The sequence below is a fragment of the Poromitra crassiceps genome (genome assembly GCF_964638095.1).
Source record: "Poromitra crassiceps genome assembly, chromosome: 2".
Classification (NCBI taxonomy): domain Eukaryota; kingdom Metazoa; phylum Chordata; class Actinopteri; order Beryciformes; family Melamphaidae; genus Poromitra; species Poromitra crassiceps.
In genome coordinates this window covers 110158570-110173444 of record NC_139624.1, presented here as the reverse complement: position 1 = coordinate 110173444, position 14875 = coordinate 110158570, and the positions used below count along the sequence as shown (strand labels likewise).

Here is a 14875-nt window from a genome sequence, read left to right as displayed (position 1 = left end):
ACTCTTTCCACCCACCCACAAATCAAAATCCGACATATCTGATTGTGCAATAAAACTCAATGTGCAATAACTGCTAAATAATGCAATTTGTGCATTAATCAAATAATCCACACTATAGCCTACTGTTCATGTTACTGTTTATTTTACTGACTGACCTAATGCACCTTATTCATTATTATTACTATCGCTCACACTGCTGTATAGGCTATACGAAAATATGTACCTCAACCTCACATATTTAACTTATTGTTTTATGGTACTAACCTATGCCTCTTATAATGTTTCAATGTTTCAATTTTTCCCTACCTGAGTGTGAGCAACTGTAACATGACTCAATTTTCCCTCTGAGATCAATAAAGTTGTTCTGATTCTGATTCTAAAACAAGTTATTAACTAAAACTAAGGGGAAATAATTATAGACACTACAAACTTTAAACAAATTAACAGAATAAAAGGTGCATCGGTGAGGAGGGAGATAGACTGAATGGTCTGAAGGTCTTCTTAAGCCCAATGAGGCTACAATGGCCCCAGGTGCACCCAATCAGCCTACTGACCCCAGCACCAGGCTCTTGCAAGACAGAGAAGTGGGAGGGTCATCACACACTTTTAGATGTTATTACAGAAAGTGGATGAAACCCTTGACCAAAATAGTTATAGCCTACGTTCTGTCATTGTGTTACTTATGGTTGGAATTCTTGTGAAAATAAATTACCTTTTTTGTGGGGGACCCCCTGGAGACCGCCCCTCCCCCAGGGCCCCTGGGGGTCCAGGCCCCATCTCGAGAACCACTGCCCAGTGCGTGCAGCGTGCCTTACAATGCCCTCCAGATGCAGATTCTCCGTGATTTCCTTTTTTGTCACCAGAAAGTATGTAGCCCAAGTTCCAAAAGGAGAATGTAAACCCTACATTAAACAGTTATCTAAACGAGCAAGACAAGAGGCCAAATGAGGATACTGGGCATGCGCCCAACACGGCCTCTAGGCATTTTACTCCCCCAGCGCCCCCCCTCTGTCCTGCGGAAGAGGTAAACACTGACCTCTGCTGGACAATAATGATACAACCAACCATGAGGACGAAGGAGGCGAGAGAAGCCCCTCACTGCAGTGGGGTAGGAGAAGGTTGCATGTTAATGATGTGGACGGCAAGCTAGCAGCAGAAGCAACAATCACCCCGGAAGCCATTAGCCTACGTCATACATCGATATGGAGATGATAATGTCGGCTAAGCCTATTAGGCTACTTGTAGTAGGCCTATATAGTTCACGGTAGATGACATCCTTAAGTTGTAGCCTATCGTTTTGTGATTGACTCAGTCTGACTTTTCCCCCGCTTTGAACAGGCAAAATACATTCGAAATTACATTTAGTCTCTTATTGCAGATTCCTACTTTTCGTATTATTTATTTTTTTACTTAAATTCATAAACGTTGACAACATATTTTGTCAACAAGGGGTTTCGTTTGAAAATGATCACCGGACATGCTGTGCTTGATTGTGTTTAGCTTGACACCGGTGAAACTGCGCTGCCAATTAGACCGCTTTCAACCGCGGTCCAGGCCAGCCAGGTGTTGCATATCAGAGTAATTGTCAGATCTTGTCGTTTCTGTTCGTAGCCTACACTGCGACGTTGTGTGAGACTGAAACATTGCGACTTATTATTTTTGATCATAGAAAACTCGTCTGCGAAATGAGCCCATAGTTTTCAGTAGGTTAGCCGAGAGATGTTTATTTGTGCGTCATCCTTCTGCAGTGTTTTGGTGTTTTATTTGTGAAAGATTGCGCAAGCACGTGTAAGAAAATGGACGGTAATGATTAATTTCATATTCAGACTGTCAATTTAACAAGTTGTCTTTGTCATTTGAGCTGTAATGACACTTATTTTAAATTGGTTTATTCTCAATTAATCTGCATGATGCTGAACAGTCTACTACATTCTCTAATTGTTAACTTCTTGTAAATTAAATAATGCTTAAGTTTAATAGGCTAATTCATCAGTTTGCTGGGGGCCCCTGGGACCCCACGTTGAGAAACATATGGCTAAAGCTTTCTGCACACTTCCTGTAGATGGAAGCAAACAACCACATTCGTTTGGGAGCGGACAGCAGCGCACTAATCATCCCAGACCCTTCTTCTATGTTCAGCCCCCATCTCAGCCTTACTACCTGTACCAGCAGCAGCAGCAGCAGCAGCAGCAGTGGCATCTGAACAACCTGTACAGTCAATATGGTCTGCCCGGAGGTAGGCTACTGTCATTTAAACTTGACTCATTCTGCATTTTATTACAACAACAATACTAATACCAATAGGCTACATTAACAATACATACACCCACGGCCACATACATCCATACAGGAGATAATACAACTCACTCACATGTTGTATGCAATAAGGTCATAATTATCTATAGCCTACATACATACACGCACATCTACTGTATGATTACAAGAGCTCATAATGTGTAGGCCTACAGAGGTAGGTGAATGCCAAAACATTTTTTTTTTTTTTTTTAATATATATATTTAATAGTGGTCATAATAGAGAGCCGCAGGGATGACGTATTTTTGTAGTCAGAACGCGGAAGTCCCGGACTTCCTGGTTCTTCACTGTTTCTGTCTATGGGATTTTTGAATGGGTTTTTGCCACGATGCTTCAAATACGGTCTCTGGGCAACGCAAGATTAATCAAACGCGAACCAGAGTTCAGTCGGATAATCTTCACACATGAGGACCACTTTCATGAGTTTTGTAGCGTAAATGCGAGCCCTAGAAGTAAAAAGCTCGAGCTAAGCTAATTCAGAACTACACGCTGTCGCATAGGCTTCCACGTCACGTCAGCACTCAACCTGGACTGTTGTTGATGTGTGCACTGATTACCCCGGGCTGAACGGGGCTGAACCAGGTGAGGTAAAGAGAATTTCCGTGTTCGTCCTTTGAAGTGGTGACGTTATTGACGTATATATCTCCATCGACTCAACAGTGTAGTATCATTTAGCCGTTTGCTAGCTAGCCGCCCTTTTAACAGCATGTAAAAGCTTCAAAACTCATAAAAGTGGTCCTCGTGTGTGAAGATGATATTACTAAACACTGGTTTGCGTTTGATTAAGCCAGCGTTGCCCAGAGAGATTATTAGAAGCATCGCGCCAAAAACCCATTCAAAACTCCCATAGGTGAAAACAGTGAAGAACCAGGACTGTTAGCATCGATGATTTCCGGACTCGTTCCTGCGGCTCTCTATAATCATAGAAAATATATAAATAGATAGGCTACTTCTTCATCAGTGTAATGACGTCCTAACTTTGTCAACACTGGTCCAACCAGGCACAGGGCCATATACACACGTTGTAGTTCAGACTGGCTGATTATGCATTCATAAGTATTTGCTTTGCACAGGTTATAACCTCGGGCGTCCCTGCATGCACCCTTACCAATACATGCAGTATCCCGGGTACGTTTTCCCTCCTGCCCCAATGCATCCGATGGAGTACAGACGGATGTTTGAGCCTCGTTTCCACGCCCCTCCCTGGAACGACACGTTCCGCCAGCAGCAGCAGTATCACCCGCAGCAGGCCCCCGGCCGGCGAGACATGGCCTGCTCGGAGGCCCAGACCGACCCCAGTGACGCCATCGCCAAGCTCATCGAATGTCTGGACAAAATCAGGGCCAACGAGTTGGGCTGCGAGAGAGAGCTGGACTCGGGTGTCGCTTCCCAAGCCTCTAGTGGAGTCTTTTCACCCGGGGACGAGAAGAAGAGCGAAGAGCAGAGTGCTGTTAATGCCTCCTCCTCTTCTGCACCGGAGAGCAGCCGTTTACCATCTCCGGCCGTGACGTGCTGTGACTCCACGACGGCGGTTTACGATGGAGAGTCCAGCCAAAGAAGCCTGGAGGACCTGAGCGCTCAGGGATGCTGGTCGGTTGGTTTTGACGAGGAGCTGCCCCTCGACAGCTCTTCCGTTCACGAGGAATGTCCCGATGCCCAGCAGCCAACGGCGGGGGAACAGTCTCTTCCTCACCGGCCTCCTGAGGCGTTCTGCCTGTCAGATAATCCCAAAGCAGAGGTTATGGATAGCCAGTCGGACGTCACAGCGACCGATCCAGATGTTCCCAGATGCAATGCTGACGAACTCCCGAAGCAGAGAGGCAATGCCCTAATGCCGTCGATGCAGCCGCTGCCACAACGCTTCTCCAAGGACGCTAAAAATGGCGACAAACTCCCAAAGACACAATATCAGACAGAATCCCCGGACGAAGCGAGAGCTGTCCCGAGCTTCCAGATCATCAAGCTGCCCTTCGAGAGTGCCCCGACAGCCGGAGCTCTGCTGAAGGAAAGCGGCGCACTTTACGGAGAGCAGCCGAGCACCCTCGCGTCTGGCCGCCTCTCCTCCCCGGCGAACCCCTACTACTACAGCTACTTAGCCGCGCAGACGAGCCACGAGCGGATGAGCGTCCTCAGCCCGTCTCTGGACGAGCTCTCCTCCAGGGACGAGATGTTCTCCACCGACCTGGAGGACATGGATCTTTTTCCTCAACGCCTGTACACCAGCAGGAGGCTTGCCGAGGCGGCCGGCACGTCTCCACGAGCTGCCGGGGGAGTTTGGCCCACGGGTTCAAACAGGTTCAGCTGTGCCTGCTGCGGGAAAAGTGTAGCAAAAGGGGCGAACAGGGGCAAAGTTCACAGCTCCAAGGTGTACGACGGGGGCGAGTCGGAGGAGGAAAGCACGTACGGGAGAAGCTGCGAGCAACCTGCCAGAGTGGTGGTGAGGAAGCATTCGGCGCCAAGGAAGCCCCATACTCTCTCCCGACAGGTTCCAAAGCCTTGGCACAAAAGAGGCCACTGCAGAGATCTTTCACACACAGCTGACCAGGAGGAGGGGCCGGACGCTGGGAAGGAGGAACCAGCTGGCGGGGAGACTAGAGAGACTGGTGGTGATCTACAGTGCAAAACATGTGAGGGTAGGTCTCTCTCTCAAGGATAGGGCTGGACGATATGGTTGAAATCAATAAGGCAGTTGAGGTGGTTCAGGGATCTGTGGTAAGGATGCCACCTGGTCGCCTCCCTAGGGAGGTGTTCCAGGCACGTCCAGCTGGGAGGAGACAACGGGGCAGACCGAGGGCTAGGTGGAGAGATTATATCTCCACGCTGGCCTGGGAATGCCTCGGGATCCCCCAGTCAGAGCTGGCTAATGTGGTCAGGGAAAGGAAAGTTTGGGGTCCCCTGCTGGAACTGCTAACTCCGCGACCCGCTCACGGATAAGCGGTTGTGGATGGATAAGGCTTTTTCTTTGATATCGATGTATATGACGATATGGGTTACATACTACTTTAAATAATACAATTAATGTTCATCATATTGAACCGAATGGTAATGTTTGGTGCAATGTCAAACTAAACTGAAATTTTAAGATGATATTCCTGCCATACTTCATTTTGTCGGAGTTCCTAAATCAAATTTGCTTGTTCTCATCAGTTCAGAAAGCAGAATTGTGTCTCGATATCCCAAAAATCACCAAATCATCACAATATAATCCCTCTGAAAGATGATAAATGATAATATTGAATTATCGTTCAGCCCTACTCAAGGAGTTCTCTTTTGATTGGCATTTCGTCTTCAGTGTACTTCATTTTCTCTGCCCAAGTGGATGAATCATATCAGAAATGCATAAATTGAATGTGTGTTATTCTTTCACAGATGGACTGTGCAGAGAACATCTGGCCCCTTCAGACCAAGGCAGGTGGGAAGAAGGTGACGTGAAGCCCAGGAGGAGACAGCCAACCCCCCTGCAGAGACAAGGTTGAAGGAAAAATAAACATTCGGTCATTAACCACCCACCGCCAAGTCAATAGAAACTGAAGTTTGTTTAATTGGATTGCCAAACACACAATTTAGGCCTTCTCTCAAAGTGTTAAGTTAAAACAACCATCTTTTTACAGCTCCAAAAAAGCATCAAGTCCCCATCAGATTTGTCCAAGCAGTATGTGCACTTACTCTCAGGCTCTTCTGACAGCTCCATCTAATGACTCGTTGTGGAAGAGCCTTCTTACTCACCTTATTTCTGCATTCTCAACATTTCGGTATGGTCAGATTGTTTCAAAAGGCAACGTTTGATGAAAACCGGCAAGTTGTTTGGGAGTTGACACCTGCCGCATACACACTGGCATCATTTCGTCTTCTACGGACATCTTAGCCACAGCCCCCGAACACGTGTTAGCAAACATAGTCAGAAACATGGCAGATATAACACATTGCTCAAATTGCCAACAACCTTTTGAAAAAGGCCCAAAAGGGTACAATCACTGGAAACTTACCATGCACTAGCCCAGAACCTCAAAATTTGTTTTTCCAGCCATATCACCAAATGATGCCAGTACACATGCATCGTGTGTCACGCCCCATCAAACTTTGTTATAACCGCTGACTTTTTGAAGCAACTAGGATTCCGATATGTTAAGATTGTTCCATCTGACCCTACCGAAACCTTCAGAATGCAGACATAAGGTTCAGGTTAATGCTTGATACACATTTCCACAAGTTTTATGACCGTACGCTAAGAGGGCTCTTCCACAGCGAGTCGTCAGACGGAGCAGTCAGAAGAGTCTGAGGGTAACGTGCAGGTGTTTTTGAGCCAGATGATTACACTTTGGGTCAAAAACTCCAGTATTTACTGTTATCTAATATTTTGCAAGTAAATTGAGATGGAACTACCAACTCACTGTTTGGTCATCTTATGAGATTCAATGGAGTCATAATCAGCTGATATGGGGGTGAGTCGATGACACCACTTTCATTTTGGGGTGAACTATTCCTTTAAATTCATACAGATTTTACATATGATTCTGCTCCTAATCCACCTTAATCATGGGGCCCTATCTTGGTACACGCGATATCCCCTATTTGCGATATCCACCTGTTTGCGCGTGCCTTAAGGCAGGCAAGATTGCAGTCCGCCTTGCGCTAGTGTCCAGGTGTTATGCCGAGTTTTGCACCCCCGCCCGGCAGCAGCTAAACGCATCCCCAACTCACGGGAGCATATTGTAATGATTTATACAGAAACATAACTGTTTAAAAATTATATAATTGTTTGGGTAGACGTGACCTCAATGTTTTTAAGTTAAAACAGCCCCAAAATATGGTAGGGATGCAATTACTTGCGGGGAAGCATAACTCATCACAACAACGGGCGCAAGCGCAGATTAGAGGCGTGCCAAATCATTTATGCACGGCGCAAACGGGACGTGCGTAATGACGTTTCTGCGCTGTGCAGCACGGAGATTATGGTGCGCCCAAGCGCAGCGAGTATTTTAGCGCCTAAGAGGTGCTTTTCAAAGCTCTTAGCGCAAAGTAATTGAGCGCTGCTGACATTTTAGCGCTGAAACGCCTGGTTTGGCATGTGGCACGCCTATGTCCAGTACAATTATAACAGGCATGCGCTTGTCCACGCCTCCAATTTGCATTGAGCGCGGCGTTACGGGCGTAAACGTTAAAATACCGCTTTTGCGAAGATAGGGCCCATAGTCTTAGTCATAATCCATATTTGAATTCATGTTTTTGATGAGCCCCAGCTGATTTGGTGCAATCATTTATATTGGCCAGAGATCAATACTATGAGGAAAGCGCCCTGCAAGCCACTGATGTACCACAGGCAAAGAGATGAGAAAAATGAGGAGGAGCCACAATTTCACTGGGAAACGGGTAAAATGTCACCTTTATTTCCCTCTGTAATATTGTAACTTTGACCCAGTTGAGACATTTTTCTTTTAACATGTGTGTGTGTGTGTGTGTGTGTGTGTGTCTTTTTTTTTTGCTATTGCGTTTGCCAGGTTCCATGGTCAGAGGAGAACCAAGGCACTGACTTCTGGACAATGTTTTCATCAGTAGGTGAAATGCACAATGTACTACCCAAGATAAAGGCTGTTTCTGTTCCACATAAGAGGGAAAACCATTTCTATTGGCATTTCACTGCAGGAGGCCCATTAACATTGCCAGATGATTTTGACTGGTTATTTCATACAGCCCCAAAAAACAGTCATTTCCCTCTGCAATACTGTGCTGCTGCTGACCCACTTAAAACGGCTCTTTTAATCCAATGACACTTTTTCTTCTTTGTCAGGTCCCACCAACAGAACACCATGGAGTGATGTTTTTTGAAAATACTTTGAGCACCAGTGGGAATGCACTGCACGTGTTAAGGAAGCCTTTTTTTGTTAAATGCGAGGAACACACATGTATAAGGTTTGAGCAGGAGGTCCATGGACTCTGCCAGACCACTCTCACTATTCGTTAATGGATTTCACACACTGGCAAATTGCCAGCTTATTGCTTGTGTTGCAGATGTTGGTTTGCCACTGTTTGGGGCCAATCCAATAAAACATTTTCATTACATTTAAGCCTTGATTTATCTCAATCCTATCATACCTCAGGCTGTCTGGGTAGTGTAGAGGTAAGGGGGCGGGGACTTGATCAGAAAATAAATCCCATCGTACCTTTTGTAAGAAGAGTGGACATGTCTGGACTGGAGTTTCCCACACTTTTACACTGAGCATGAGGGTTAATTTATGTTTCCAATGTACTGTAGGTGATATGCATAGGCAAATAATACCAGCTGGTCCAGCTGGCCTGTATTACACTGCTGGAAATCCTGTTTTAGATACTACACCATAATGAGCAAAATCTGTTGACCTGGCAATCATTCAGCACATTGATTACTTATTTGTTTTTGTTTTTATTATGTATAGACCGTTTCAACTGGACAAAACAAACTTTCTAAATTTACAATTCATGTATCTCCAGTGAAGGCTGTGCCAAAACATGTTTTCATGTACCAATGTTTTTAGAACGACCATTGGCATCCAAAAGTAGCACAATTTCTTAATTTCAAACTTGTTTTTTTGCCATGTAAAATAAAGGCATTTTAATTATTCTCAAATCCTACAGTGTGCCTTGCATCGTTTTGGAAGGAAACTTGCATTTTACATTCGATTAAGACACCACTCATGCAAAGAGCCCTTCACAAGATGGAATTGGCACAATTCTCTTTTTTTTTTTGAATTATAGACATACAATTAGGGATGTTCGATATTGGCTTTTTTACCGATATCCGATAATGTCCAACTCTTAATTTCCAATACCGATATCAACCGATACCGATATAAGCAGGCTTTTTTTCCACCAAAATTTCACGTAACAAGTTACATAATGTACGGTAGCTTAATGTAGCTGAAGAGTTTAATATATAATATGCATGTTGTGTTAAAGTTGTAAGTGTTAGAGAAGCGAGCTTGTGACCAGAAGGTCGTCGGTTCAATCCCCGGGACCGGCAGGATAAATCTGGGTGGGGAAAGTGAAAAGGCAGCGCTTGCCCCTCCCTCATTACCACCACTGAGGTGCCCTTGAGCAAGGCCCTTAACCCCAACCGCTCCAGTGGAGCTGCTCAGTGGCCAACAGATCAGACTGTGGTTGTACTGGTCAGCTTCCAGGTGTGTGTGTGTGAATGTGAACAGGGCACTCCTGAAAAAGAGAGCATTGCTCTCAGTGAAACTCCCCCTGTATTTATAAAAAAAAAAAAATATCGGCATGAAAACCGATACCGATATTTTCCGATATTGATTTTTTTATGCTAATATCGGCCATCCCTACATACAATACATTACAATGTGCAGCATACCCCACAACCCTCCCCTGTATTTGCAAAAGTGTTTCCTCCCACAGAGGTGGAACTGGGTTACTATGGGGGCCACGCCCTCCCCCAGGGCCACTCACCGCAGAGTGAGAGTCAGTGCTATGTGTATGCTTTTTATATGTATGAATGATACCCTCAGGCAGGTGGGACAAGATAACAAAACAGGACAAACAAGACAATGCAACTTAAACAGACACAGTAGACAAACAATGCTAGGGTTGCAACTACAGATATATGTGCATATATATACATGTACACACATACACATACTGTACACGCGTATATCCACATATATATGCATACACATACTACATACATACACACATCTCAAGAATCTCAAAAAGGGGAGAAAAAAACGGTATATGAAGATGAGGAAATCAGTAAATGAATGTCAGTCTCATAGAAAAGCATAATTCAACCGATGTTTAACAGTTATCCATAAAAGTCACATAAGGGGTCCATATTTTATCATATATGTCAAGCTTTCCTTTCATTTTGTAATACAGATGATCAAGAGGGATATAGCCTGACATCTCTACCTTCCACTGAGACAGTGTTGGGGGATAGGAGGCCTTCCAGCCAACAGCAATACATTTTTTTGCAGCAATAAATGCAAGATTACAAAATTTCCTTTGGTGGCAATCACCAACATTAAAGTTGCCGAGTAAACAGAGACGAGGAGTGGGCGTTAGATTAAGTTGCAAGCATGATGAGTTAACAAAACATATTTCCTCCCAAAAGGGGGTCAGTTTACAGAAAGACCACAGCATATGCAAAAGCGAGCCCTTTTGTCTCTTGCACCTCCAGCACAAAAAGGACATTTCTGAGTGCATGGCATGAAGTTTTTCTGGGGTATAATATGTTCTATGCACAATCTTGAATTGTAAAGAGTTTGTGTCTCCAGTTGTATGAGCCAGAGTGTATATTTGAACAAATCTGTATCCATTCCTCCTCGTCAATGTTTTCCTCAATGTCGCCCTGCCATTTTTCCTTAGTAGAAAGAGTATTGTCTGGAAAAGCCTCCATCAAACCTCTGTAAAGTCTAGATAATAATTTAGTTGATTTCTCTGATTGTATTAGTATTTTCTCTATTACAGAGGCCTTTGGTTCCTCCAGTGTTTGCTGAGTGGACTGAATAAAACTTATTAACTGTAGAAACTTAAAGAATTGTGAGCTAGGTACATTATATCTTTCTTGGATCTGTGTAAATGTGAGAAGAGTGCCACTGTCATACAAGCAAGCCACAGTTAGGATGCCTTTATCAGCCCACTGTTTCGAAACATTATCACCAACAGAAGGCAGAGCTGGATTCTTCCATATAGGAGTGTAAGGTGATAGAGGCTTATTCCAGTTCAGAAACTTATGAGCGCAGTTCCATATTCTCACAGAGTTGAGTACAATTGGGTTGCTAGTTATTTTTCGAAGATTTTTCATTTGACAATAAGGGGCATAGTTTAAGTCTAGAGGTGATACATCATTATTTTCTATTCTAGCCCATGCACCAGGGTTTTTAAACCACTGCTTTAACGATTTTAATTGTGCTGCCCAATTGTACAATTTAATATTAGGAAGACCAAGCCCAGCTAACTCAAATGGAAGATACAATACACTTATGCGAACTCTCGCGATTTTACCATTCCAAATGAAAGAGGAGAATAAAGATTGAATTTTCTTAAAAAAATAATCAGGAACTTGTAGAGGAAGCATTTGGAATAAGTAGGTCAATTTTGGTAAAATGCTAATTCTTAATATATTCGCCTAAGATGGATATTGGAAGTGTCTGCCAGCGTTTGAGATCTACCTCTATGTTATCCAATGCTGGAGAATAATTAAGTTTATAAATTTCATCCAGGTTATTTGAGATCAAGACACCCAGGTACTTTATGTGTTTCTGAGTCCATTTCCATTTAAACTGTCTCTGGAGTGAGGTGTAGTCACAGTTAGAAATAGGCATAATTTCAGTTTTTTCCTAGTTGACTTTAAAACCAGATACTAGTCTATATCTTTCTAATAATTCTAAAAGAGCAGGTATAGACTGCTCTGGCTTTGAAAGATATAATAAAATGTCATCTGCATATAGCGAAATGACATTGAGATTCTGCTCCAATGCTTATACCCAATATCCTATCATGTGACCTGATCATAATTGCTAAAGCCTCCACCGTGAGAGCAAACAGATAGGGAGACAAAGGGCATCCTTGCCTTGTGCCTCTTCCCAGGAAGAAAGGTTCAGACGTCTGCCCATTGGTTTTTACAGATGCCCTCGGAGACTGATAAAATAATTTAATCCATGATATAAATACTGGGCCGAAATTAAATACCTCCCACAAATAGTTCCATTCAACTCTATCAAACGCCTTTTCGGCATCTATTGCTACTACCACCATGGGAGACCTATCATCATGAGTATGTGAAATCACATTACAGAATCTCCGAAGGTTATCCGAGGATAGCCTACCTCCCATAAACCCCGTCTGATCTGAATGTATTAGACCATGTATAACTGTATCTAGCCGCTGTACAAGCACCTTAGCAATTATTTTATAATCAGCATTCAGAAGTGATACAGGTCTCATTGAGGCACAGAGTAATGGGTCCTTATCTTTCTTTTTAAAAGGGTAATGATAGCTAGTGTAAGGGACTCAGGTAGTTTGTTTTTTAAAATAGCAGACATAATCATGTTTTTAAATGGATTCACGATCTTAGATAGAAAGCACCTGTAAAACTCAATAGGCAAACCATCACCGGGAGATTTACCATTTTGTAACTTATCTATAGCTTTTACTAGTTCCACAGAAGAAATATCTCTGTCTAAATCTATTTTATCTGATTCTGATATTGTAGGGAAGACTATTCCATCTAAAAATGATTGTATGCTCTCTCAGGAGCCAGTATTCTCAGACTGATAAAGCTCTTGATAAAAATGATCTGAAAGTCCTATGGATACCGGGTCCATTGTAATACTTCCATCAGAGCCTCTAATACTATGGATTGCTCTTTCCTCTTCCATCTTTTTAATTTGCCAAGCAAGTCATTTGCCTGAACTTTCACCATGCTCCACATAACTCTCAACCTCTCTCCAATATGGCTAAATCGTTAATTGAAAACATAAAAGATATAGGCTTATGTGAGATATGGAGAACAATGCACCCTACCAGGAGGGAATACTCGTACTACTCCCAAGTGCATAATTCTTATTCAAGGGTTGATTTTTTTTATGACAAATAATGCTCTTTTAGATTGTATTTCAGAATGTGAGTATTTGCCTAGAATTATATCTGACCACTCACCGTTGTTATTAACTATACAATTTAAGACGGTTGTAGCTCCAACAAGAGCATGGCGTTTTAACACCATGCTATTGTTGGACACAAAATTTGTGGAGTTTATGAATACTCAGATTGATATTTTTGTGGAAGCTCATCAGAACCAGGATACTTGCCCCATTCTTATTTGGGAAACCTTTAAAGCTTTCTGTCGAGGATGCATTATTTCGTACTCTTCCCAGGGCTGGACTGCAATGTAATTCTACCGGTGCAATGGCAGGTGGGCCGCTCGCTAGTGGGCCGGTCAGGTTGGTGAAAAAGTATGTATTATGTATTTGAAAAAAAAAAAAAAAAAAAAAAATTTTTGGGGGGGAACTGAAATGTACCCAGGCCCAGGCCCGTGTGGCCCGGGCGGTTCCGCGACCCATGATTACACCTAAAACCCCTAGACCGGGTCATAACATGTGGCTTTATAAGTAAATCCCCAACCCATGCGAGCGCGAGCTCGAAAAATTGGGCCGATTCGAAATTGTGGGCCTGTCTGACACATGGCAGGTAGCTTTTTTGGTCCCAGTCCAGCCCTGACTCTTCCCACGTGAAAAATACATTTAACACATTCCCTGCCAACAACGTATGAACACGTTTTCAGAATCCAGCTGTTCCCTGCCAACAACGTGTTTACACGTTTTTGGCATCGATTTTTTTTTTTTGACGGTGGGTTGTGCATCTAAGCCTTTTACATCTCTTATATAATTATTGGAGCCACCGAACGTTTACAACCCATTCCACCGACCCACTAAGTGGCAACAGTGCTCTCCTCGCTAGAGAAAGGAAAGCATTTTTTTAACTTGTCAAGCCATTCTCAGCCCAGCCATTCTCCTTTTCGCGCTGATTGCTGGCGATGCGGGATTGCAAATTTACATAATAGATTCAGCCGATCTACTATGATCGGGTGATAGATAACAGGTGGAGGAACACACTTTGAAACACGCAGCATAAATATGACCAGAATCGCAAAAGCTTCTCTCAACCAAAACTCCAAACGAGCGAGTCCACCCCGACTTCCTCAAACAGCGGCCGTGCAGACAGGCCAGACAGGCACAGGAGAGCAGCAAAGCACTGACTGGTGACAAGCTTGTCCGCCCACGGAGGGCGGAGTTGAAGCAACTCGAGAGGGAGGGAGAGAGAGAGAGAGAGAGAGAGAGAGAGAGAGAGAGAGAGAGAGGGAGGGAGAGCGAGAGGGAGGGAGAGAGAGAGCGAGAGGGGGAGGGAGAGAGAGAGAGAGAGAGCCAAAAATGAATGGTTAAAGTGACAGTTCCATCCAATTTCACAAAAAGCCGTTTATCTCTGAATATTCTTTTTCACGCTAAAACCATGCTGTATTCAACTGCTAATGCTTACATAACTACTAACTCTACAAACTAACTCTTTTAGACAGAGAAAGTACACATTCTATTAGTACTTTTGAGATATTGTATGTTCACAAACTCCAAGCTGAAACGAATCCTCGGCTCTTATAAAATGAGCCATAATCCTCAAAAAACGGCTTGGCAGAAGCTACCTACAGCAAAAAAAAACGTCTGGCAGTCAATGTGTTAATAGTCATATAATGGCATTAGAAAGAGAAATTAAGGAGCTGGAAACTAAGCATAGCATTGATAAGGATGATGTTACTTTGCAGCAATTGAATAGTGTAAAGCTAAAGTTTAATATCCTAAATACACGAGCATCTGAAAAGGCGAATTGGCACAATTTCTTGTTTGTTTCTGCCGTTTTCTTGGTTGTAAGGTGAGATTTGTAAATGGAAGTAAACCTCTACTGAAAGATACACATTTAGGACAGTGTGATGGATCTATCCTGTTATGCCTTAAAGAAAACACCAGAATACACAACACATCTACATTCTACTGATTGAATATCACTGGTCAGTTTACATGA

The 14875-nt window shown here is 43.4% G+C and overlaps 1 protein-coding gene across 1 annotated transcript; it reads left to right on the top strand.

The window, feature by feature from the left end:
- Window positions 1-1796: 1796 nt before the first annotated feature.
- On the top strand, window positions 1797-5746 carry buc (bucky ball; the record flags this gene model as incomplete). The annotated part of the gene is made up of 4 exons (XM_083631898.1): window positions 1797-1803; window positions 2063-2236; window positions 3388-4799; window positions 5684-5746. 4 exons carry the CDS (start codon window positions 1797-1799, stop codon window positions 5744-5746), a joined length of 1656 nt encoding a protein of 551 aa, XP_083488024.1.
- Between the last annotated feature and the right edge of the window lie 9129 nt (window positions 5747-14875).